At 49.6% G+C, this 23,518-nt stretch overlaps 1 protein-coding gene and 1 long non-coding RNA gene across 3 annotated transcripts in view; both read left to right on the plus strand.

Annotated features, from left to right (window-relative positions):
* The window catches only part of LOC144732163 (uncharacterized), a 199,263-nt gene extending 191,409 nt beyond the window's left edge, over positions 1–7,854 (plus strand). Inside the window, exon 4 of the long non-coding RNA XR_013588156.1 lies at positions 7,495–7,854. This is a non-coding gene — a long non-coding RNA (uncharacterized LOC144732163). The remainder of the gene's footprint in view (positions 1–7,494) is intronic.
* A 46-nt stretch (positions 7,855–7,900) lies between these two features.
* Positions 7,901–23,518, plus strand: part of LOC144732162 (bifunctional heparan sulfate N-deacetylase/N-sulfotransferase 2-like) — a 72,580-nt gene continuing 56,962 nt past the window's right edge. The window contains exons 1-2 of one of the 2 annotated variants that reach the window (XM_078613504.1): positions 7,901–8,633; positions 10,105–10,461. In XM_078613504.1, the coding sequence (XP_078469630.1) occupies positions 7,929–8,633; positions 10,105–10,461 (1,062 nt within the window). In that variant the 5' untranslated portion in view covers positions 7,901–7,928. The remainder of the gene's footprint in view (positions 8,634–10,104; positions 10,462–23,518) is intronic. The other variant, XM_078613505.1, reaches the window with a different exon arrangement.

Raw genomic sequence — 23,518 nt, forward strand, 5'->3', positions numbered from 1 at the left:
TTTTCGCCAGTATCAAAGTATAATAAAAATAAGAGTAGGTTTTTACCCTTTATGGCAATGGAACATTTGTGTTAAGATGTTCAAAAACAAATAGAAACTTTTTGTTGCTGCTCGTCCGGAGCTATAAATGCACCGATAGTGCGTTGTCTTTGTACTGTTGGAGTTCTCTGGCCTGACACTGGTGAGGCTGGGCCCTAAAGAAGGCTGTCTGGTGTAGACCAATCAGTTTCAAAGACGATGCTTATATTATCAGATCATGTTTATTTGCAAGTACGTGCGGTTAATGCGAACTTGATTCCTTGCAAAAGGTTTTTTTATTTGGTTATTGATTATCGTTGTCTTAATTCCCGTAACGTTTTGTACAAGTGTTTGTAGCAAGGCACCGATTGCAGTACTGCGTGCAAGGCACCCGACGGTCAATGCACGAAGGTCTGTACGTTGAACTTCCTTCGCACCGTATGCAGCCAACCGTGCTAATCGGAGGTGCGGGGGAAGGACTGCATACTAAACGCAAAAAGCCGTTAAAAAAAAATGAGGCTGCAATCTGGATTTAAAAGTACATGGCTCCAGAGGCTTCCTAATATCGGAGGGAAGAGCGTTCCAGGTGGCCGCAGAAGCGCATCTGTCAGCGCGTGATGCACAGACCATCTTAGTTTGACTGTTAGCCAAAAGCCGCTGCTGCGAGAATGAACGGAGTTTGCGTGATGCTTTATGCTCCTTGACCGGATCATTTGTGGTAAGCACTTTGTGTGTAATGAGTGCATGCCTTCACATTAATGCAACGTGACTTTACATGATTGATTAGCGTTACTTACAAATCACCATGTTGCCCGCATTGTTTGTATTGTACAGAGAACATTTTTTTTTAATATACCTTTATAAATATAATTCGCTCACCCATTCGCCCATATGTTTGGCAGGGGTCTAAGGGAAAACCTCCCGAGAGACAACAGGCCGAATCTGCTCCTCTGTGTGGCGCGCAAAAACACAAATGGCAGCGGCGAGGGGAAAGCATTCTGGGGGGGGGGGGGGGTGAACGACGACTGTCCAAGGTTAGATGCTGCAGTCAGGTGGTGGCCTTCCGGAAGAACAAAACAAAGCGGAGACAACTCAAAGCAGAATCCTCTTTGTTTTAAGTTTCTGCGTGGGCACCCAGAGACCCTGCGCTCAGCGCCCGCCACAGAAGGCGAAGCAGCATTACTAGAGTGCTGTGTGCAAGGTTCAAGGCTTCTCAGGCTAATAAAATACAGTGCGTTCTTATTGTAATCCGTGGCAGTGATGAGATGGCTGGATGGTTTGGGGGTTTGGGGGTGGGGGCAGGAAGAGTAACTGAGCTGAGATCCTGGGTTCGACTCCAGGTTTCATTGAAGATGGTCTCAGCCCGGTCACCAGTGACCCCAATAAAACAAAACAAATTCAGACAATTTTTACTTAATTCGATAAAGATTCCCGTCTGAATATTTAAAAATGTTGATTGACTGCCAAGCAATGCACTTGTTTCTGCAATTATGCTGCGTGGGTAATTTGCCTCATTGTGATTGCAAAGAAAGAGGTCACTTGAAGGATCTTAGGAGGGGCTTTGAGATTATCTTCCATCTGCAGGCTTCTAACACTGAGTGATGCACTGCTCACTCATCTGAGTGATTAATGACGCACTGCTCACCTGTATGAACACAGAGTTATACGACATGAAACCAATAGCACCACTGGAATATAATTTGGAATAATATTTATTTTATAAAAGATATATATATATAAAATAAAAATACAGAAAATGATCCCTATCAGGTTTTACAAAGTCTGGCTTGCTTGGATTTTCGATGAGCCCTCTTCATCATCGTCATCATTGCCATTGTTTACATCACCGCCTACACACTCAGGTTTTGCGCCCTGTAAACAGCTTCGCCCAGATACATTCAGTGGCAGCCCAACAACACAGTGATGATTTAATCAACGAATGTTGAGGAATGGACAGTCTTATCATCATCGTCGTCATCATCACCATCGTCTGCGATGGTGTACCCACTGCTGGATTGACAGCCTTCCCATGCCACAGCCATCCCTCAGAGTGCGCCGCGCCGCTGCCATCCATCTCGCTGAGCAGGGCTCGGGCAGAACACGTCGCGAGACGAGATGACGCCCGTGGATGAGAGAGGCGACACAATGGCGGACAAAGGAGAGAGCGCGTTGGAAAGGCCGGCCGCTGCCGCAGGGATGGAGGGAGCAAATGAGATCAGTCCAACAATGCAAAAATAATAATGTCATTGCCATGAAGATAAGTCCGCTTTACACCGTGCACAATGGGCACAAAGTCCACAGAGGATCGAGCATTACCAAAACTAATTGTGGAGAGTGTTGGCGTACGGCCACAAAACACGTGGCAGTGATCCTTGCAGCAAAAATCAGCTTGAACTACAAGGCCGATTTTCTACCAATATGTGTGATTGGCTTTGGAATATCATAATCCTCGTGAGCCCCCTTTGCCTGCTGTGTTCGGTGCACAGTTGACAGGTTGATTTAGAGACTGATCAAGAAACTACAAAAGTGTGGAGGGGTGGGGGTGCTTCCCAAATGTCAGGCTTTTTAAAATCCTGAACCCATTGGGGGCTCAATGGGTTCAGGATATTGCCGTAAAGTCACGGCACACCCTACTGCTGTGAGTGGGCAGTGCCACAAAAACTTGGCACACGGGAAGATCTTTCGTGTCGACCTGTCGGTGCGTAATGCTGTTAGCGGGAACCTTTTAACGTTGAGTGGTAAACAAACGGGGGCATGGTGTGACCAACACTGAAGTCACGCTCAGTCACCTTTGTCTGCCCCCAGTCTTGATTTTTAAACACCGAAACCAAGTAGTCGTTCGAAGATGAGGTAACCAAGGGGAGGCCTGGACTGGTGCAGCTATCACACACCAGAATTTAACTCTGGTTTGTTGGGTTTCTGGCTCGGCGCACTGAACACTACAGCACTCCCTGACCTACATCCGTTCACCCAGACTGTCAGAAAATTTCAGATGGCACAGAATTGATAATGTAGCTGCAGGGCTTAATCAAATTGCCGAGGATAGATTCACATCAAATAAACTCTACAACAAACTAATAGCCTCACAGTCACTCTGGCAGAAATGCTGCCAATCCATGTATTAATATCACACATTGATAGAATCAGTTTTTCAAGCGAATCAATCATTATCTCATATTGAATTGGATGTGAAACCCCATTGAGTTATCTGATCTATATTGAAAAATAGCTACCTAAGAGTAGTAACAATGATACTGTTTTATTGAGTCCTTTATCAATCAATCTATCGTTGGAATAGACAACAGCACTCACCCCACGGACCAGAGACATCGCTGAGCATCAAACTCAGACGGGCCATCAAGAGACTCAGACTCTCTTGCAAATGAAATCCGGGCCACTAAAGCAATGCCAGTGAATGCATGATTTTTGCGTGCCTTTTTTTCCCCCGCAATGGACGAAATACCCGTGGACAATCTCACAGAGCAGTTGATGGACCCTAGGTGTCGGAGAACGGTTGGACAAGAGATGTACACAAACGCCCTCTGAAAAGTCCTTCATGCGGACGTTTCTATCGTTACGTTGGAGGTGCGCACTTGAGGTTGCTTTAAGTCTCATGACGGTCGAGCTGATGCAAAGATGTTTTTAATTTTCTCTGCTGTCATTCATCCAAATGAACTGATCATCTAAGCCAGTCACGTGTAAATGGGCTGAAACCATCGACTCGCTGCACTGAGAACTCGGCTTAAACACAGGTGGCTGAAACCCAAATTCGAGCCCGCGGATTTCAGCGATGCCGTCTTGACGCTCTTTTCTCAAACAAATTTAATATGTGAATGGAAAAATAACAGAGTTGGCTTTTTTAGAGGGCCGTCTTATCGTAGGAAATGGATTGAAGAAGAACAGGGTTCGCTGTTTAGTATGCACCACAACACAACCCTCGCTTATCCACAAATTCAATTTGAGTAACTTTTCCTGCCACTTTTTTATGACATTGCTGCGGCCTTCTGAAAGTGCGGCGTCTTTTATTGTAGTTCACAATTTATTTTTCCCGCCAGACTCCAGATTATTTATCCATCTCCTGCTTTGTACGCGGCAAATATTTGAAGATGTTTTCATATACAGGATGTGCGGTTTTGTACGAATGTTTGTTCGTAAGCGTAAATACAGCCCCGTGCATTTCAGCCACCGTCCTGCTGTGAGGCCAGGTGCGGGTGGTTGGCACGTGATCGCAATGCAAAGTTTTGGAGATGGGGTTGGTGGATTGCTGTGAGAGCGGTGTGAGATGTTGCATTGCGGAGATAATGTGGAGCGTGGTAAGGCAAGTAGGTTGCCGGCCGACTATCTGTGCAAATTCTAAGTGGTGCTTGTATCTCTCTTGTATTAATTAGTTTGCTCTGAGCACTCCAGTTTCCTCACATGAGAAATAATACGAACAAAAATAAACTTCATCATCCGAACAGAATGTGGGGAATCCTCCTGCAAATGAGTCCTGAGACTCAGCACGACTTTACTGCGTAATGAATTGTGTCATTAACTTTATAACTTTTATGAGGAATTGTCTTTGTCATGGCTCAACACAGACGCTACCATTCCAGCTGTTGTTCAGATAAGATAGCCTTTATTTACGTATAAAGGTTATCTGGGGCGGACATGTGAGGAAATAGGAACGGGGGGGGGGGGTCGAAATCCACCACGCGTACGACAGGGAATAGTACTCAACACTGTCGTCTCCTGGCTACTCTACGAGAATCGGCTGTCCGCCATTCAAATACTAACCGAGCTCAGTTAGTATTTGAATACTCACCGAGTATTTGAATACTAACCGAGCACATTTCGGGTCGCAGCCACGATCATTGTAGAGAACATTCGTGAAGGTGGATTCATTATAAATGCCTGGGACTCAGGAGACAGAGCCCAAGGCATCTTGTCTGCAAATCAAAATAATATTTGGGAGAAACATCCAAAGCCGGTCTGTGGCAGCTGCCTTGTTCCATGCTGTGGCTGTAGGCGGTAATGTGTTACGAGTTTAATAAATGAGCCAATTTTTTTTTCTATTTGCATCATAAGAGGTTTGCAATCGTGGGTGATGAACATGTTTTGTGGCAGGCGCGGTTCGTCCTCTAGGAGCGTTAGGGTGCCGCCCCACCAAGCAGCTGGAGATGAGAAATTATTTTTCTAGTAAAAATGCTTTTCTATAAATAGTTTTTTTTGTGTGAAAAAGAAAAAATATATAATTATGATTTGAACGTGAATTGCCTAATGAAGGTAACATTTTGAATTGTTCATATTACAAACCGCTGTAGCACTGCGGTCTGATTTGTGTCTGGGTGGCTGTGAAGGCAATGACTGAAGGGGGTTCAGTCATTGCTTCTCACATTGTGGCCACGCCGTTTGAGACCCAATCAAGGGTGGTGAAGAAGTCGCCCGCGGCTGCAATGAGAGACGATGTCACGGCGCGAGGTTGCGCTGTGCGAACACCGCAGGTCACGGCCTACAGGTGGATGTAGGACGGCGTGTGGCTGGTACGGTGCGGTACGCGGTGTCTTGATTGCCGTGGCTAATTTGTTGAGCCGTGTCAGCTGATCTGCAATTGTTCTTTCGGCTTTTGGCAGTGCCAACGGGGTTGTGTAGTGTGGACTTGAGGGTCATGGGGACAGCATTTGAGTGCTTTGTTGTTTTGTCGATTTGTTTATAAATGCCTACCGTTGGTAGATACGAGAGCTGTATCACTCTCACGGGAAGGCCGATAACATGACGAGGTGTTTCTTCACTACGACGCTCTCTTGTCAGCAGAGGTCACTCACAACAGCCCCACCTGGTGGAGACGCCACGAGCCGCCACTGTTTCGTGGTGAATTTGCTCCCCGTGAAATTTTTTCAGTGTGGGAGGGAAAAAAAAACATTCAGGAAGATTGTTTTGTGTGGATGCCACACTTAACGTTAATACGCAAAACTAATTTGTGAAGCAGTATTGTCCTGCATAATTTCACCAAGGCCGGTTTAAAATAAATGCATATTAACTAATAGCATTCCAAGTATAATTACCATAATAATTATCCGCAATAATCGTTTCCTCTATCTGCATGTTAATTAGCAGTTTAATTATCATTTATAGACAGGTTTGGTCTGACATTTTCAATTTTAGTTTCACTCAGGGGAAGTATTTAATTACCCCCTTACTGTCGTGTGTGTGTGTGTACATGTGTGTATACATATAGTGGGGAGCGGTAGTGTAGCGGTTAGCACGCTGCACTACGAACCTGGCGACCCGGGTTCGATTCCCGCTCACGGAACACACCAGTGACGATTATCTGAACCGGTCCTGGGCCTCCCCTAGGTCGACTCAGCCTCAAGTGAGTACCTGGTGCGGTGTGTAAACATCGCCACTGGGGAGACAAAGGCGGTCGGGCGTGGTGCTGGCCACCCACCCCCTCGTGTACCGTTCCGGCCTTCACAGGTGCTCGCTAACAGCACTTGCCCCTACAGTCTGTTAAGGCTATACGGGGGATCTTTGTATACATATATACAAGGGGAGCTGTGGTGCAGTAGATAGCCCTGCGTTGTAAAACCGGCGAGCCGAGTTTTATTCCCACTCACGACGAGTAACAGTGGCAAACATTTGAACAGGTCCTGGGCCTCCCCGAGATCAACTCGGCCTTAAACGAGTACCTGGTGTGGTGTGCAAATATCAGCAACGGGGAGACAGTGGTAGCCGGAAGTGGTGCTGGCCACCCACCCACTCGTGCGCTGTGTCGACCTTCATAGCTGCCCCTTGCTGGCAGCACTTACCGCACCGTGCTAATCGCGCCTCCGATTAGGACGGTTGGCTACGCACAGCGCGATAGAGGTGCAACATACATTTCGGGGGGGGGTCTTCATCTTCGTGTTTGCGCGTGTTAGGCCATGCAAGTGTTTGTCTGCTTGTGACCAGCATCTGTGTGTGTGCCTCCGTGCACACGCGCATGTGCATTTGCCACCATGAATCATGGAAATTCATTGATGCTCGAAGGAGGTGAACCGTTACTTGCCTCGTATTTGTTCTGTGTAATAAGGTAATTTTTTTTACGGAAGTTATTTCTTTATTTTTTTTCAATGCACATTATCAAAATAGAAATGTATTGTAGACGGCCGTGAGCCAAAGGCATTTGCCAAGGGGGTTTTTAGAAAAAAAGCATTAATGTTCATATCCGTTCGCACGCATGTGAGAATTCATTCAGAATAAAATCATTAATTCGCAGACAAATTCAAATGTTCAAATTATTCGGCCGCTCACATTTATACGAATCGAGTCAATTGTAATAATGCAACTCGTTACTGATTTAACGATCGGTGCTTTGTGTGACGGCTGTGAATGTAGCGGTCCCTGACATGAGAATTATCAAAAACCTTCTGTTGAAAACAAAAATAATCATGATGATGATCTACAAAAACAGGAGAGCAATGGCATCTAATATATATCCTTGTTCCTGTGTTGCAGGCTTCATCGCGAAAATGAAGAAGAGACCCCAGGACACGCTTGACTTCTCCTGCCTTTTAAATTAACGCATCACGCCACAGAGTTCCACCCAGCCGACGAGGGGGGCTCAGCGGAGCGTACGACCCCCACAGGAGTAAAACATAAAAAAAGAGACTAAATCCAAATCGTCACCAACGCAACCCCGCGTGCGTGCGTGCGCACACCAATACCTGTCGCCCCGCCACCAAGCGCATTTGCAATGGTGACATAACGTCGCCGTCTGCTTACGAGATCGACGCAGCCCCCCCCCCCCCCCCCCCCGGCTACCGCTCGCCGTCCACTCCAGCCCGCGAAGGATCTCAGCAGCACGGGCGCCCCCCCCCCACCCCCCCACCACGAGCTCGGAGCCGACGCGGCGGCCACCGCCCCCCCCCCCCCCCAGCGGGGCGGGCGCCATGAACTGCATGTGGCGCGTCACCCGCGGCGTGTGGCAGCTGGAGCTGCGCAAGCTCATGGTGTTCCTCATCGCGTTCGGCGTGCTGTCCATGTGCCTCACCATGTACTACATGAACGACTCCGACAAGGTGAAGGAGCTGCGGGTCGGGCCGCGCATCGGCTGCGACGACAACAGCACGGGCGGCTCGGGGGCGAGAGCTGTCGCCGGCAACGCGAACCGCGCGGCCGCCGTGGCCGCCGCTGCGGCCGCCGCGGCCGCGGCCCGGCCGCACCGCGCCAGCCGCCAGGACTACAAGCCCGAGACGGAGCCCGTGGTGCTGGTGTTCCTCGAGAGCTACTTCTCTCAGCTCGGCCAGGAGATCATCGCCATCCTGGAGATGAGCCGCTTCCGCTACCGGGCGGAGATCGCGCCGGGCAAGGGCGACATGCCCACGCTGACGGAGAACCGGCGCGGCAAGTACGCGTTGGTCGTGTACGAGAACGTGCTCAAGTACGTGAACCTGGACGCGTGGAATCGCGAGCTGCTCGACAAGTACTGCCTCGAGTACGGCGTGGGCGTCATCGGCTTCTTCAAGGCGAACGAGAACAGCCTCCTGAGCGCCCAGCTCAAGGGCTTCCCCCTCTACCTGCACTCGAACCTGGGGCTCAAGGACTGCTTTGTGAACCCCAGCTCGCCGCTGCTCTACGTGACGCGCGCCAAGGAGGTGCGGAGCCCCGGGGCGATCGTTCGGCCCGTCGCGTCTTCGGCGTCCGAGCCCCCAAAAATTTGGTGGAGTTTTGGTGGCTTTTGATTGGCCTCTCTCTTTTTCCAAAGCCACGGCGGGGGCCGGTCATGGCAACTCTTTGGGCTATATCCACCACTGGTCTCCGCTTGGTCTTTCCTCCGCCGTCTATGCTACTGGCTTCCTCCCCAGTTTTTGTTCGCGGTTGGATCATCTAGATTCGCCACAGCCCGCTGCTGGATGAGGGCCTCCACATCGAGTGGGTTATCGGTATTATTTGATGATGATACTTTAGCACGCTGGACAGTGCGAGTTGGCGGAGGTGGGAGGCATGGATGTGAGGAACGTAGACGTACTGTATGGCGTAGCCACTTTTTTTGCCGCGATCCCCTCTGCCGCCTACCACGTAGCTCCGCAGTCACTTGGGAAACTGTTGTTACGCATTGTGGTCACCAAATCAAGCAGTGACGTGCGGTGAGGTCAATGGCTGGGTAGGCACTGACTAGTGTCAGAGCCAGATCCACACACTGAGGGGGCGTGTCCTCACGGAGGGGGCGTGGTCTCGCTGAGGGGGGCGTGTCCTCACTGAGGGGGGCGTGTTAGACACAGTTCCCTCAGTGAGGCAGATGTGGTAGCTGCCTCCCCTGGTGTTTTTTCATTGCAGTTTCATGACGAGACCAGCGAGCCTAAATATCTTTAGACACATACGTGAAATAAGTTACCTGGAGTATGGAAGGCGAGGACATGAAATGAAGGGGTCTACAAACATTACATTGGTGACATACTGAGATAGTAACAGGCACGCGCTTATTGCCCGCGCTCCATCCAGTTGCTGAGGGGTTGTGCAATCAGAGGGGAGGCTGAGCTCGTCGCTGCCTCACCTCTCGTCTCTCCCTGTATTTGCAGCGGAGCTCCGCAAGTTTGACGATTTTGACTATAACAATGATTGGAATCGTACAGAAATTACATTTATAACACAGATCAGTGGGAAAATCTTAATATTTATTTATTTGATTATTCTTTTTTTTTTACTTTTCGTGACAGCTATTATCATTGGAGTATGTCAGGTGAGGCTCTGCCTCCCCTGCCTCCCCTGACCGCACGTCCCTGCATTCAAGGGCCATCCAGGTTCGATGCGGCTTAGCGTCCGAGCTCTGAAGCGGTCGCGCCGATTCCGTGTGACTTTTGCGGAATGTCCACCGCTGTCTCAGGGCTGTCACAGCACGACGGCGTGCGAGTCCCGTCCCACCTGTTCGTCGAGTCCGGCGCCAGCGCTGATTGACTTCCGCCATCGCTCGGCGACCAACGGCGACTGTCATCGCGTTTTCCCTTCCGTCGTTACCGTCCACGGGCAAATGCGCGATCGTCGTTCACATACCTTCACTCTCCCCCCTACTCCCTCACCCCCCCCACCCCCTCACCACCTCCCCCCCCTCCCCCCCCCCCGCCAAAGCAGGTCATCCAGGAGCCGCTGCCCGGCGACGACTGGACCGTGTTCCAGTTCAACCACTCGACGTACCTTCCCGTGCTGCTGGCACGCACCAAGTCGTCGGACCTGATCCCGCACCCGGGCGTCGCGCCCGTGTACCACCCCACGGTGGTGCAGGACCTGGGCCTGTACGACGGCGTGCAGCGAGTGCTCTTCGGCAACAACCTGGCGCTGTGGTTGCACAAGTTGGTGTTCGTGGACGCCGTGGCGTTCCTGACGGGGCGCCGCCTCGCGCTGCCCCTCGAGCGCTACGTGCTCGTCGACATCGACGACATCTTCGTCGGCAAGGAGGGCACGCGCATGAAGGTGCAGGACGTGGAGGTGAGGCCTAAGCTCGAATGGGGCGGAGGGGTGGGGGTGGTGGTGGTGGTGGTGGGGGTGGTGGGGGTGGTGGTGGTGGTGGGGGTGGTGGTGGTGGTGGTGGGGGTGGTGGTGGTGGTGGGGGTGGTGGTGGGGGTGGGGGTGGGGGTGGTGGTGGTGGGGGTGGTGGTGGTGGTGGGGGTGGGGGTGGTGGTGGTGGTGGGGGTGGTGGTGGTGGTGGTGGTGGGGGTGGTGGTGGTGGTGGGGGTGGTGGGGGTGGTGGTGGTGGTGGTGGGGGTGGTGGTGGTGGTGGTGGTGGGGGTGGTGGGGGTGGTGGGGGTGGTGGTGGGGGTGGTGGTGGGGGTGGGGGTGGTGGTGGGGGTGGTGGTGGTGGTGGGGGTGGTGGTGGGGGTGGGGGTGGTGGTGGTGGTGGGGGTGGTGGTGGTGGTGGTGGTGCGCATGCGGGGCTTTGGATTGGTATCGGGGTGGCCGGATACCTGTCCTGGCGTTTTTTCGCAAAAGAATGACAGCATCCGCCATTCCGGTAATTAATACCCTGCGCTGCAAGCCCAGTGACCCGAGTTCAATTCCCGCTCACGGCCAACATCGTTGATGAAAATCATAACCGTTTCTGGGACACCCATAGGTAGACTCGGCCTCAAATGAGTGTGTTGCAGTGTGTAAACATCACCACTGGGGAGACGATGGCAGCAGGGCACGGTGCTGGCCACCCACCCCCTCATCTTCCGTGCCGCCCTTAAAATGTGCTCGATAACAGCACTTGCCCCGATGGTCTGTTTTCGCTATATGGAGGATAACTTTTTTTTGTGTTTATCGGCACAGTCAGGAGCATAAGTGGGGATGCTGCCATTCATCTCAATCGTTTAAATCAGAACGCCTGGGTCTGTCCCGTCACTTCATGCGAGAGAGTTTCCGATACTTTGCGTGGCCTCAAAGTAGGGCACATATCCTGTCGCAGGCGAATGGAGGTCGTCGTCGTTGTCGTCGTTGTGTCAGCGGCACTGCGTTACGAACCCGGTAACTTGCGTTTGATTCCCGCTCACAGCTAAAATCAGTGGCGAGCGATACGTCAACCGATCCTGGGCATCCCCTGGGTCATTTCCGCCTTAAATGTGTATCTCTTGCGGTGTGTAATCATCAGCACTGGGGGATGGGGGGGGGACAAAGGTGGCTGGGTGCGTTATTAACGAAATCACAGTCGGGCTTAGTGTTTTGCTATGCAATTGTGTTTGTGTAGGACCTCTGGTTAACCCGACAGTTGTCTGGGAGGCTGCTGCTACTGCTGGGAATCTGAACCGCCTCACACTTGGCCCAATTTAAATCTCAATTTCCCAGTTCATGACGATTCAAGTGCGCCCCTCGACCCTTGAGCAGAGAATCACTCGTGCCACGCGGCCCCCCTTAAGTGACGCGCAGAGCACTCCAAGTTATTAACTGTGATCGCACACTCCCGGTTTGTATTACACGTCTTATCACTTCCCCACAATAGGCGAGCCGAAAAAAAACATCGTTCACTTGAGAACGTATAGCGTAGCGGCGCGGCGCGCAACGAACCCGGCGACCCGAGTTCGATTCCCGCTCATGGCTAACACCAGTGACGATTATCTGAATCGCTCCTGGGCCTCCCCGAGGTTGACTCAGTGCCCGGTGCGGTGTGTAAACATCGGCAATTTGGAGACAAAGGTCGCCCTGCGTGGTGCTGGTCACCCTACTTGTATTAGACGAATAAATGAGCATTTTTTTATGTTTTGTATTTGCATTCCTAATTGTAGTTTTAATGTTTATATTGTTTGCCGTCCGTGTGGATATTGGGTTTTTGTGATGGTCGATTGTTTTGACCGTTTCTGTTCACAAGTGAACTCTGTTGTGATCTGGAACCCTTGTTTCCCCATGTAAGAGACTTTCGGTCTTGGTGGACTCTTGCCACGTATCTTTAACTGTGCAAAGCGTGCGTAGTAAATTATTAGCCTCGGTTATTACACACAAAACATAACATTGACGATAGAGCACCGGGTTCTTATTTGGCGAGCTGAGCAGACATACGGAAAGGTCATTGACATAGGATGGTTGCAATGGGCCCTGGTGTAAGGAATTGGTTGAGGGATTTATCCCCTGTGATAAAGAACTTTGTAGGTCATCAAATTCCTCCAGTAGAAATATTCTGATTCTGAATTTACCCCTTATCCGTAGTTTGCCGGGCGCCTGAACTCCTCCTACCCATAGGCCCCGGGGCAGTTGCACTGCCTGCACACTCGATGGACAAATGTTGCTCGGGATCAAATATACAGGCACCGGTAGCCTGCAGTGAAGTTTGGGTTTCTGGGACTGTGGTTCAGTATGCTGATCGACAAGTCAAAGCCTCGCTTTCGCGGTGGCGAGATGTTAACTCGCTTGCCTGGTAGACAGGAGGTCGTGGGTTTCAAAAGCGACCTGCGTCCAGGTCGCTTTTCAAAAGGAGCTGTATAGCTCAGTGTGCCTTACCTGGTGAAATAAAAAATAGCTTTAGTTTTATCAAAGACAAAGAACCCCTCCCCACCACACCCCACCTTTGAAGGGCCGACAAGGCGCACGAGGTGGTGTAGTCAACACCGTGCCCGACCGCCTTTATCACCGCAACAAGACACCAGGTTACTCATTTTGTAAGGCTGAGTCGAAATAAGGGGAGGCCCAGGACTGATTTGGATCAACCACCACCGATGTTATGCGTGGCGGGGGAAATGGAACTTGGGCCTTCCGGGTGTCCCCGTTGCTCCCCGCGCCTCTGTTGTGCGATACACACGCGCGCCGATCCCCGTAAACTCGTCAAGGGAGGCGCGTGCGTACAGTACGCGGAGAGCGCTCGCGCAATCATTGCAGCTTGCCCAGGCGAACTTTCTTTGGCAGAGTGTAAAGCACACAAGCCGGGGCACTCCCCCGCCTCTTCATTCCAAAGGTCACCATGTTCGAGCCCCCCCCCCTCTTCTGCTGTCTGATAATGTGGTCTGCAAACAGTTTTTCATTTTCTCCAGTGTGGGGGTGTTCTGTGTGTGCTCGGCTTTCATATTGAACACATCCCATTTGTGTGTTGGCTTTCGGGGCAGGCATGGCCACGCACTCGCAAGCAGTAGCCAAAACCTCCCTCCACAGTGCGGAGTAATTGTCTCGGCCACTTGTGCTTTCGATATTTCCGTGGCCATTGCTTTTTGATGGGATCCTCTGCACAAGTTGTTCTTAACTTTGACTGCAGCCTTGCACCCCTTTGCTTCTCAATCGCAACATGTGTTTAAAATGTGAATGTGAATTCACAGGTTTGGTGAAACAAAGTAAGTTGTACTTGCGTGCCCGTGCTGAATTTGTTTTTTGAGGATTTTACCTTCTGAAAAGACCTGTCCATGTCTCGCACCCCCAGAAATGGCATCTCACACACCCAGGGGGTACGTGCACCCCAGGTAAAGAACCACTGCTCTAGACATTAGACAGATAGACCTGTCTTTTGTGGTGTCTTTAAACATCAATGTATCCAGACAGTAATCGGTCTCTGATGTGGTTGTTAGACACTAGGCCAACATATCTGTCACTGGTGGGGTCTCCAGACAGTAAAATGGACGAAACGATTTCTGATGGGATCTCTAGGCGATGGACAAATATATCTGTCTCTGATGGGACTCTAATGGTCTCTGTTTATGGTCCTAAAGCGTTGTTATAAATTACACATTCGCATGGAGGGGAAGAGTCTCACCAAATGCATATCTCACCGATGAGCCTTCAGAAAGTTGTACCCACTTTAATCCACCCTGGGTGGGGATGGTTGGCCAAGTTTGATTCCCGCCCGGGATTTAACTCGCGAACCTTCCAATTGCGAGTTGCCCGCTGCTTCCTCGGGGTTGTGCAGCGCCAATTCATTATCAGACGCTCTTGTAGATAAATAAAAGTATGACCAATGATCTTAAAATTTCAGGCTGTAGGACCCTTTCCCAAAAGCGTGGAGACCTTTCTCCGGAGAGGCTGACATTATATTTTTTTCGCGCAACGCCGCACGTGTGATAAGTTAAGCTTTGACGCAAAGTGCCCTCGTAACATTTACCGTTGCGCCACGGTACGGAGTTATTAAGCCCGGACGGCTCGCTGTGTGAAAGTGTATTGTTTATTCAGTATGCGGTGAAAGCGCCCCCCTAATCCACGCGCATTCAAAGCAGATTTGCACTTAATCCATACTGTGTCTGGGAACGTTAATTTAATGAAACGTCTGTGGAGGAAGGAAGGGGGGGAAAAAAGTAATTGCGTGGTACGTGGATTAAATGTGCTCTAGATGCATTGTGCTTTGTATGAAATGGGATAAATTGAAATTAATTAGTCGAAACAATATTTATAAGTGCCTTATAATTGAACTACGTTATTTGCAATGCTGGTTATGTGCGCGCGTGTGTGTGTCACCTGTTTCATTTGCAAGTGAAAAGTTAACATAGCGTGCTGGTGTACAGCACGGCAAGCCTCAACCCATTAAGCGAAGCCTCTCATGTATTTGGGGATTTGAAGTGAACACAGATTCAAACAGACACACACATTGGGCATTGTGTCCTTACATTATGAAGGTCGCACAATAATCTCCCTGAAACGCAACGTGCATGATGTTATGAAATAAATATATTTAGAGGTTTTTATTTTTGGAAAGGCATGTTATTGTTTCAATCTTGTATAAAAAACTTTACAGCCCTCGTCGGCACGAGAGATAGGAAGCTGTGTTGGTAAATCTGGTGGTAATTGTTATATAAGGGTTTTGTAGTTAAACTTGGATTGATGCATGTGTAATAATCCTTCGGGAGACGGCTTCGGAATCAGTCCTTTTATTTCCACTCCACAATACACTTTGCTCACTCACTCTCCGTTGCTGGCAGACAACGGAGAGAGGACAGACTACGCACTAAGTCCCCACCGCGCACGTGGCACCCCGAGCCCCCGTCCGCGCGTGACCCTGCTCTTGTCAGTTCCAGTCTGCTCCCGATCGTTCTCTCTCACTCGCTCTTAATACCTTCGTCACGTGGCCCCCCCAGCCAATCGTACATGGACAGCTTCGACCATTCTCGATGGTTCCCTGTCAATCCCGGGACCACGCCCCTCATCCGGCTCCCCATTAGCTGGGGCCCCGAATGGCTAGGCCAATCACTCCTGATGACCTGTCGTGATCACGCCTGGGCCATGGTCCCTATCTCAACCCTTATTGGCTACAAGCAGGACCGGCAAGCCAATCCCCACGTGAACCCTCTATGGCTGTTATTACACATGTATGGGTATGGTTCCCAGGCATGTTAATATAAAGGCTATTGGCAGTCTTCGTCGTCATCATTAGCCTTGGCCAATCCGCTGCTCGATGTTTGCCTCCCCAATTCATCATCATCATCTCCAATTATGCTGCGGTGTAATAAGCCACCTCAAACCTGATTCCATTGCTCCATCTCTTCGGTAAATGTCCTGTTGGATGCATTCTCTTTTTTTAGCTGTGGCTCCAAAATATATAACAATAATAATCATCATAATACGTAACAATTCCCTCGTACTCACTGAATATCAATATTCTTTTGAAAGTATAACTGCGCAAATGTGGTGTTGTCATCCTTAGGCCAGTGTTAGGAAATTCCACATTCCTGTGATGGTCACTATTCTGCCCATAGGACGACCACTGTGTGCTACTCATTTTTATCATCTCCGGAGCGATCAAGAGCTAAGTTGACCCCTAACCCTGACCTCGTGGGTCAGGTGCCCTGCCCCACAGCATTAATGTCCAATACTCCGTATACTATAGGGTCCGTGTTCTTCACCAATTTTCACGGGAGGTGGGCCCATTCGCCAATAAGACATCGTCGGTGTGAGGGCCGCCACATTTGAAACCATTGGGGGTTCGACAGCACGATAATGATGGGGATGTTTTCAAGTTTGTGTATTGTCGGGGGGGGGGGGGGCGTACTAAAGGCCACCAGGGGCCCACCAATGGCCTGTGGGCCTTGCACTGAATAAAACTGCGCTAGGTCGAGGTGAAAGGCGCAGCCCTGCAATTACTTGCTCACCCCCACTGCTCGTGCGAAGGCCTCCACTCAAAGGAGCTTGAGAGTGCCGTGACTATCCGTCTTGTTCGCGGTGGAAATACCCCACCACACACGTGACCCGCCGATTGACTGTGGCGTTGCCATTTATACTGCCGGGTGGACAGAGGTGGGAGGGGTGGGATTTAAGAGACATTTCCAATGTTTCGACTGCGACGCCGCTGATCTTACGCACGACGGCAGCGTCCGCTCTACGTCACGTGGACCCGTGTGTAAATCGAGTTGAGATAACAGCGGTAATCCAGTTTTAAATCACCCCCAGATTATTCATTGCTTTGTTTCGCTTATTTGGAGCGCTCATTTGTCTGAATTTTTTCGCGTTCCAATTAATCTGCCTCTGCGTCGCACTCTCACGCTCGCGTTTAAAACGCTGCCACGTATTTTTCTACGTTTTCTCATTTGCCATCGTTTAGCCCAAAAATTAGCGAGTAATTAACCGCGCGTTTGACATTTCCCCGATATTCATGGGCTCGAACACAAATCGCTGGAATGCGAATTCAAATCGCACCGAAATCAAAGTCTTGATTTGCATTGTCACCAACTTGGGGTTGGTGTCTTATAATAGTTACGCGACCCCAGGTTAATGCTCGCCAAGAGCAATCAATGCGGCTCGCTCCCAAGTCTGAGCTCATAACACTCATTAACCCTTGCCACGGCTGCTCACCCAAGGAGAAATCCAATTAAGAAATGTTAATGAATTTTAAACGAGATTAATTGATGTTAAATTATATGAAAGTGGATGGAAAACCAAGTCTATATTTGCCTGCTTTGTGGGGGTGGGGCACCTGTGTGTGTTATCGCGTGCTTTGAGGGCGAGGTTCGGTGGAGGGGGTGTGGGTCATAATATTACGGCGAGTCACTGGAAACAAACGTCGCGGATTTGAATGTCGAGGGAAAAAAAAGGTGGACGGACGTGAATAATGGGATTAATTTTTGGCAGCAAACTCCGGCCCATCTGCGACAAATGCGTGGGTAACAGGAGTAACGACGTATCCCTCCCCCCCGCCCCCTCCCCAAGTGGGTGCCACGACAAATTGGCCGGCTTAAGACCCGTGGATAATAGCCAACTGCTTATACATTCGCCGCTACGGAGCCCCCCCATATCAATGTGGAATTCCAGCACGAGTGCAATGGATAGGTAGTCGAGATCTTCGACACCGTGGTGGCCCGATTAGCACGGTTGGCTACGTACGGTGCGAAAGAAGTTCAGCACACAGGCATGCATGCACACAACGAGCTTTGACCTTTGACTTAATAGCAACGAATGAGAGTGGTTTTCTCTGAGTTCATGCTGCTGCTCGCTGGTGATTCGGTCTTGAATATTTTTCTTTGTGATTGTTCAATAACCCAACATACAAACATTCGCGAGGGAAACACAGCTCAATGAACACGTAACATTTCAGGGCGAAACCCCCTCAAGAACCGGGGGCATCTGCTGTGAAAGCACCTGGGCTCACGGCCCGGCCATCGTCGGGATGATGTTGGGGAGTTGTACTCGGTCGTCAATCTTGACGGTGAGCAAGGAACGGCTCGCTGTGCCCCCTCCTGGAGTCATTGAAGAGGCATGATTCCACGGGAGTCGGCCAAACCGGCCAAAGCCTCCCAATTCAATTCGTATTCTGATGGCTCGATTTGATTTGGGCGCCACGGTGGCGAGATGTTAACGACCTCGCCTGGTATGCAGGAGGTCGTGGGTTTGATCCAGACCCTGACGTCTGTATATTTGGAGTTTGCATGTCTCTCTCTCACCGTGATCGCTTGGATTTTTCTCCGGCTCCTCTGGTTTGTCTCCACCACATTTATAAACGTGCGTTTCGAGTTTTTGGCTGCTATAAATTTCCACAAGATGAGCCACTTTGTTGAGCTATCAATTGTGGCCAGGTCGCATCTGAAAAAGAGCAACATTGCTCAGTGGGCCTTACCTGGTAAAATAAAAAGTTTAGTTTCGTTTGATCTGTTTCTTCATAGCCATGCAAGTAGGCTAACATTTGTTTCTGTTTAACCGTTCAACACACGGCAAAAGACACAGATAGCTTAGATCACTGTAATGTTTTCACTTTCAGTTTCTTCTCGGTGTTGTGCTGGCTCATTCGTTATCTTCAAGACAAGAATTGGATTTGGGCTTTGTGGCAAAGAATATCGAATTGCTGGGAAATAATTTCGGTTTTCACGTACCTCACTCTGATGTCATATAAACGCTTTGTTTGATTCTAGATTTGAAGTTTTCGTGACTGCAAGGATTCATATTCTTAGGTTTTTTTCGGTAAAGTCACGTAGGTAAAACATAAAAATTAATAAAAGTAAAATAAAATAAAAATCACGACGTTTCGGAGGCAACACAAGCTTCCGTCTTCAGGTGGAACCGTCACAGCCACGACAGCTGTCGAAACGTCGTGATTTTTATTTTATTTTACTTTTATTAATTTTAATGTTTTACCTACGTGTCTTTGTTTGAAGCACGCGCATAGGCCTTCAAAATTAACTGCGAGCTGATTAAGTTTCTGGTATCCGTTCTCGTCCAGGGCTGAGGCAGAAACGTTCTTCAAGTGATTTCACACACTCTGGAGGTCGTTCCGCGGAGACTCTATCTACACGTTTCTGGGCCTCTTTATCTCCTATTTATCTCAATGCAAGCTTTCCTTGTCAGACTTTTCATACTCGTTTTATATGCTTGCATCCTGCTTGAAATTGTGGCAGCCAGAGGATATTAAACTGGGTTCTCGGGCGAACTAAATTTATAGCCTTGGCCTGCTTGTCAACGATTGAGCTAAAAATCTTATCGTGTATTTATGGTCATTAAAAGATCCGATAGGCTGCTTATTGCCATGGCTGGGACATTTCCTGCCCGTCCGTCCATAGATACTTCACACGTGTCTAAAAAAAATAGTACTAAACCCCAAAACCCAATCGATGTTCATCTGTTTATGTAAAAAGGGCCGACAGGCTACTTGTTGCTCGTCCCAGGAAATGTATGTCCGCCCGTGTGTGTCCGTCCATCAAAGGGCACTTCACGTGTTTACGTGAAAACTGTTTAAAAAAAAAAACATAAAAGGATCACTATGAAGCAGATTCACGTGTTTTTTTTTTGTCAGATTGGCAACATTGTAAATATTTATAGGGCGCATTGACATAGCAGAGCAATATCACTTATTCTTAATACCAGCAATATTTGTGGGTTTAAGCTGCTTCGTTTAACATATGTCTGTCTGCGCGTTTGTTTGTAGCGTCAGGGAAAAGGCTCCCTCAATGGCCTGGTTTTCTAGCTTGTACCAGTTGCTTCACTTAGTTAAATTTTTCCCGACTTAATTGGAGTAACATTGGAATTAAATTATATTTTGTATGATGAGCACATGAACCGATCTTTACAGTACGTGAAGGAGCTCCCTCTTGTGTAGGATGAAAGCGGTCGATCAATCCAGGAAGTGGTTCTGTAGTGTCATCTTCTCGGGGCTATCTTTGTCTCGATGCTCAACCGTAAAAGTTGTTTTTTTTCATTGTGAACTATGTAATTACATTGTCATGGTAACAGGTAGTACACCGATGGCCGATGGCCAACAATAACGACGGTGTGGCAGCCAAGCAATGGAGCCGCTGTTTGAGAACTTTTTTCGAGGAGATGGAGCGATGAAATGAGCCCCGTGCGTGCCGCGGGTCGGTGGATTATTGCATCGCAGGAGCGTGAGAGATGGTGGCGGCGGCTTGGGGAGAGGCCGTCATTCAGGAGTGGATCGACCATGGCGGATGACGGTAAAAGAAAATCAAATTTTCGGGCACTTGAACTGGGAATTATGTTTCCAGCGACATTAATATTCGTCATATGAATGCTGAGCAAGACTTCAGTACTAAACACATGTTAAGTCTGCTGTCGTGCCCAGCAGGCGCATAAATAATTTACACTTTTATTTACGTTTAATTTGAGAACGCTGCATTTTTACCGGATATATTCATCAAGACAGATGCATCTTCAATGGGGGGGGGGGGGGAGGTGATGGGGTGGGTCAGTAGGGGAGGGGACCAGGGAGATATTTCCCACCTCAGTGTAGATTTTGCTGGGGGTGCTGGGGGTGACGCCATATGGCACTTGTCGACACGGGACGCGTGAGCTGTGAAGTCCAGACAGACGAGGCCGGACCGCAGCATAGCGCCACTCATCAAGCATTCACGAGCCAAAGTAATTTCTTGCTCGAATGAACATTTGAGGGTGGTTGCTTATCTCCTGTTTGCAGCCCCATGTCAGTGGTGGAAGTTCCACATCCTTGTGGCAGGGGTGAGTATAACATATATCAAATATCCCCCGTGTAGCCTTAACAGACTGTAGGGGCAAGTGCTGTTAGCGAGTACCTATGAAGGCTGGCACGGCACACGAGATGGTGGGTGGCCAATACCACGCCCGGCCGCCTTTGTCTCCCTAGTAGCGGTGTTTACACACCGCACCGGGTACTCATGAGGCTGAGTCGACCTAGGGGAGGCCCAGGACCGGTTGAGATAATCATCACCGGTTTTGACCGTGAGCGAGAATCGAACTCGGGCCGCCGGGTTCGTAGCACAGCGCGCTGACCGCTACACCCCCATACGAGTAGACAGAGTTGCGGCCTGTTAATAAAATGCTGCGGTGGTTCCAATCCTGCCATCGGGGGAAAAAAAGCTTTCCACAAGTAACTTTAGGGCTCGTTCGGTGCGAAGGGAGAACTATTGGCCTCTCCGCTTTTCCCCGTCCGTCGCTGAGGCGGCTTCCATCCCGTACAGTGGCGGCTGCTCTCAACAGTGACCCTGTCCAGTCACTGATTAAATCCACCCCGGACAAAAGGAAGATGAAGATCCAAATATTGTACGTATGTATGTTGAACTTCTTTCGCACCGTACGTAGCCAACCGTGCTTATCGGAGATGTGGGGCAAGGACAACAAGCTAAACACAACAAGTAGTTCTGAAGAAATACTTTTTCAATCGAAAGGAAGAGCATTCCAGATGGCCGTAGAATCGCATCTGAAGGCGCGCAATGCGGTGGCTGTTTTTGTTCGATGGCCTGCCAAAAGCCTCTGCGAGGATGGATGTTCCTTGACGAGATTAGCAAGGTATTGTGGTTAATTTTTGTGCAAGAACTTAAAATGTTATTTCGTAGATGTGCACGGAGGAGAACGTGTGCCATGGGCTCTTGAGCACAAGTTTTAAGCTTGTTGAAGATTTTAAAGTGAAGTGTTTTAACGATAATTTTTCAGGAGCGCCAGGGTAAGAGAGATGGTGCTTATCGCTCTGCTTTATGTCCCCACATTTCTGGCCAATTTTTGGAAAAATCCTTTTTTTCTCTTCAATATTGGAAAAGTCCCGAATAGCAACGCAACTTTATCCTAAAGTTTAGCTAGTATTGGATGATCGATCATCTTCACAGTGACACCCCCCTCCATTATGGATAGACTGACAGAGCCAATTTCATAGCCGCTTTCAGCCCGAGTTGGAAAGCGTTGATGTTACAAGGAAGAGGGGCACGCACGGTGTCTTGCAGGCAGTGCCAAAATGCCATCGCTGTGAAACATTCCCCTCCACTCATTCACCGGGCCTGTCCGCGCCGACCGCGCGGCTCTTCCGATGAGGCGAAGAGGGACGGCGGCCACATTCCGCCATGCCGCTGCCCATGATTCGTCAATTGATTTCCTCGCCAGATTGCCTCGGCCACAGGCGACTTATTGCCCGTCTCCGCCACCATCCCTTTGTCGCGTCTCTATCGAACGGGGTCCCGCACTTTGTCAGACCCTTCGCTGCGGTAGACTGATGGATGCAGGACGCGCGTTGACGACGATTCGTTATTTTCTTGGGACGAGGTCGGGGGGGTGGAAATGCTGTTTGTGAAGTGAGGGACTTGCAGGTGGTCTTCGGGGAGTTGGGTGGGGGGGGGGGGTTGGTGGATGACACGGGGATGACAGTCGCGACGATATATTTGCACAACACTCGACACCTTGTGGGTGGTGCAATGAAGTGGTTACAGGCGGAGGTACAGCAAGTAGGTTTCCGACAGGCACTCTGCGTACTGTTATGGCGCTTTGCACTAGTGCGGGGTCAGCTTGAAGAAAAAAAACACTGAACATCAATAAAGTTCTTTTTTTTAATGTCAAATAGAATGAGGCCGTGAATTCTATTCTGCCATATTGCAATATGTTCAGGAGTTAAATGCCAGTCGGTTGTTGGCCCTTAACAGGACCTTTTTGTGGCATTTAGCTCCACTGATCATATCTGGAATCAAATTAACGACAACCGTTTTGGCCCCGACGACGATGTTAGTTTTGTGTTTTAAGGTGACAGGAAAGCCCGTTACAGGTGGGGCCACAGCGGGAAGGGCGACTTTCTCCCACCCTATCCCGTCAATACGTCTTGAGGCACAGCGAGACCTTCGGGTGTAATGAATTCAAAATGTTTCCAATCACAGTGCGCCTTTCGGCCATTTTGATACCAGGATGCACAGCTCATCCTTCAATCCATTGCGTTTTTTAAGGCTAGAATGGCCGCCATCCTTATTATTGAACGTCACCTAATCATCCATCATCCCTTGCTCTCCAGGCTCACACCCAGGGTTCTCTAAGCTTATGCTCGCGTTACGCAGGTCGTTTTGTGCTATAAAAATGAAACCTTGAACGTGACTGTATCATTTTCATACGGGATGAGCGGAAAAAAAATTTGCGCACGTGCGAAAAATAGTCGAAAAATTACTTTTGCTGCGCCGTTAATTATTAATGCGCGGATGGTGCCCAATATCTTGGTGCAGAGCGGCAGTGCAGAGCACTGATGGGATCGGCGCGGTACATTAGATTCCCGAGTGTCGCTCCGCGCGCTAAGCTGATTAGGTGTGGCAGTCAAACATCACTCAGCTGCCCGGAGGTCGGACGGAGGCACAAAACAATAGGCCCATTGATTGCCTCGCATCGATTGTTTGTGCCGCGCATGGATTGCTCGGATATTTATGGCAGAGATGTATTGCGAATTAGATTG

The sequence above is a fragment of the Lampetra planeri genome, chromosome 41 (genome assembly GCF_965212315.1).
Source record: "Lampetra planeri chromosome 41, kcLamPlan1.2.h2, whole genome shotgun sequence".
Lineage (NCBI taxonomy): Eukaryota > Metazoa > Chordata > Hyperoartia > Petromyzontiformes > Petromyzontidae > Lampetra > Lampetra planeri.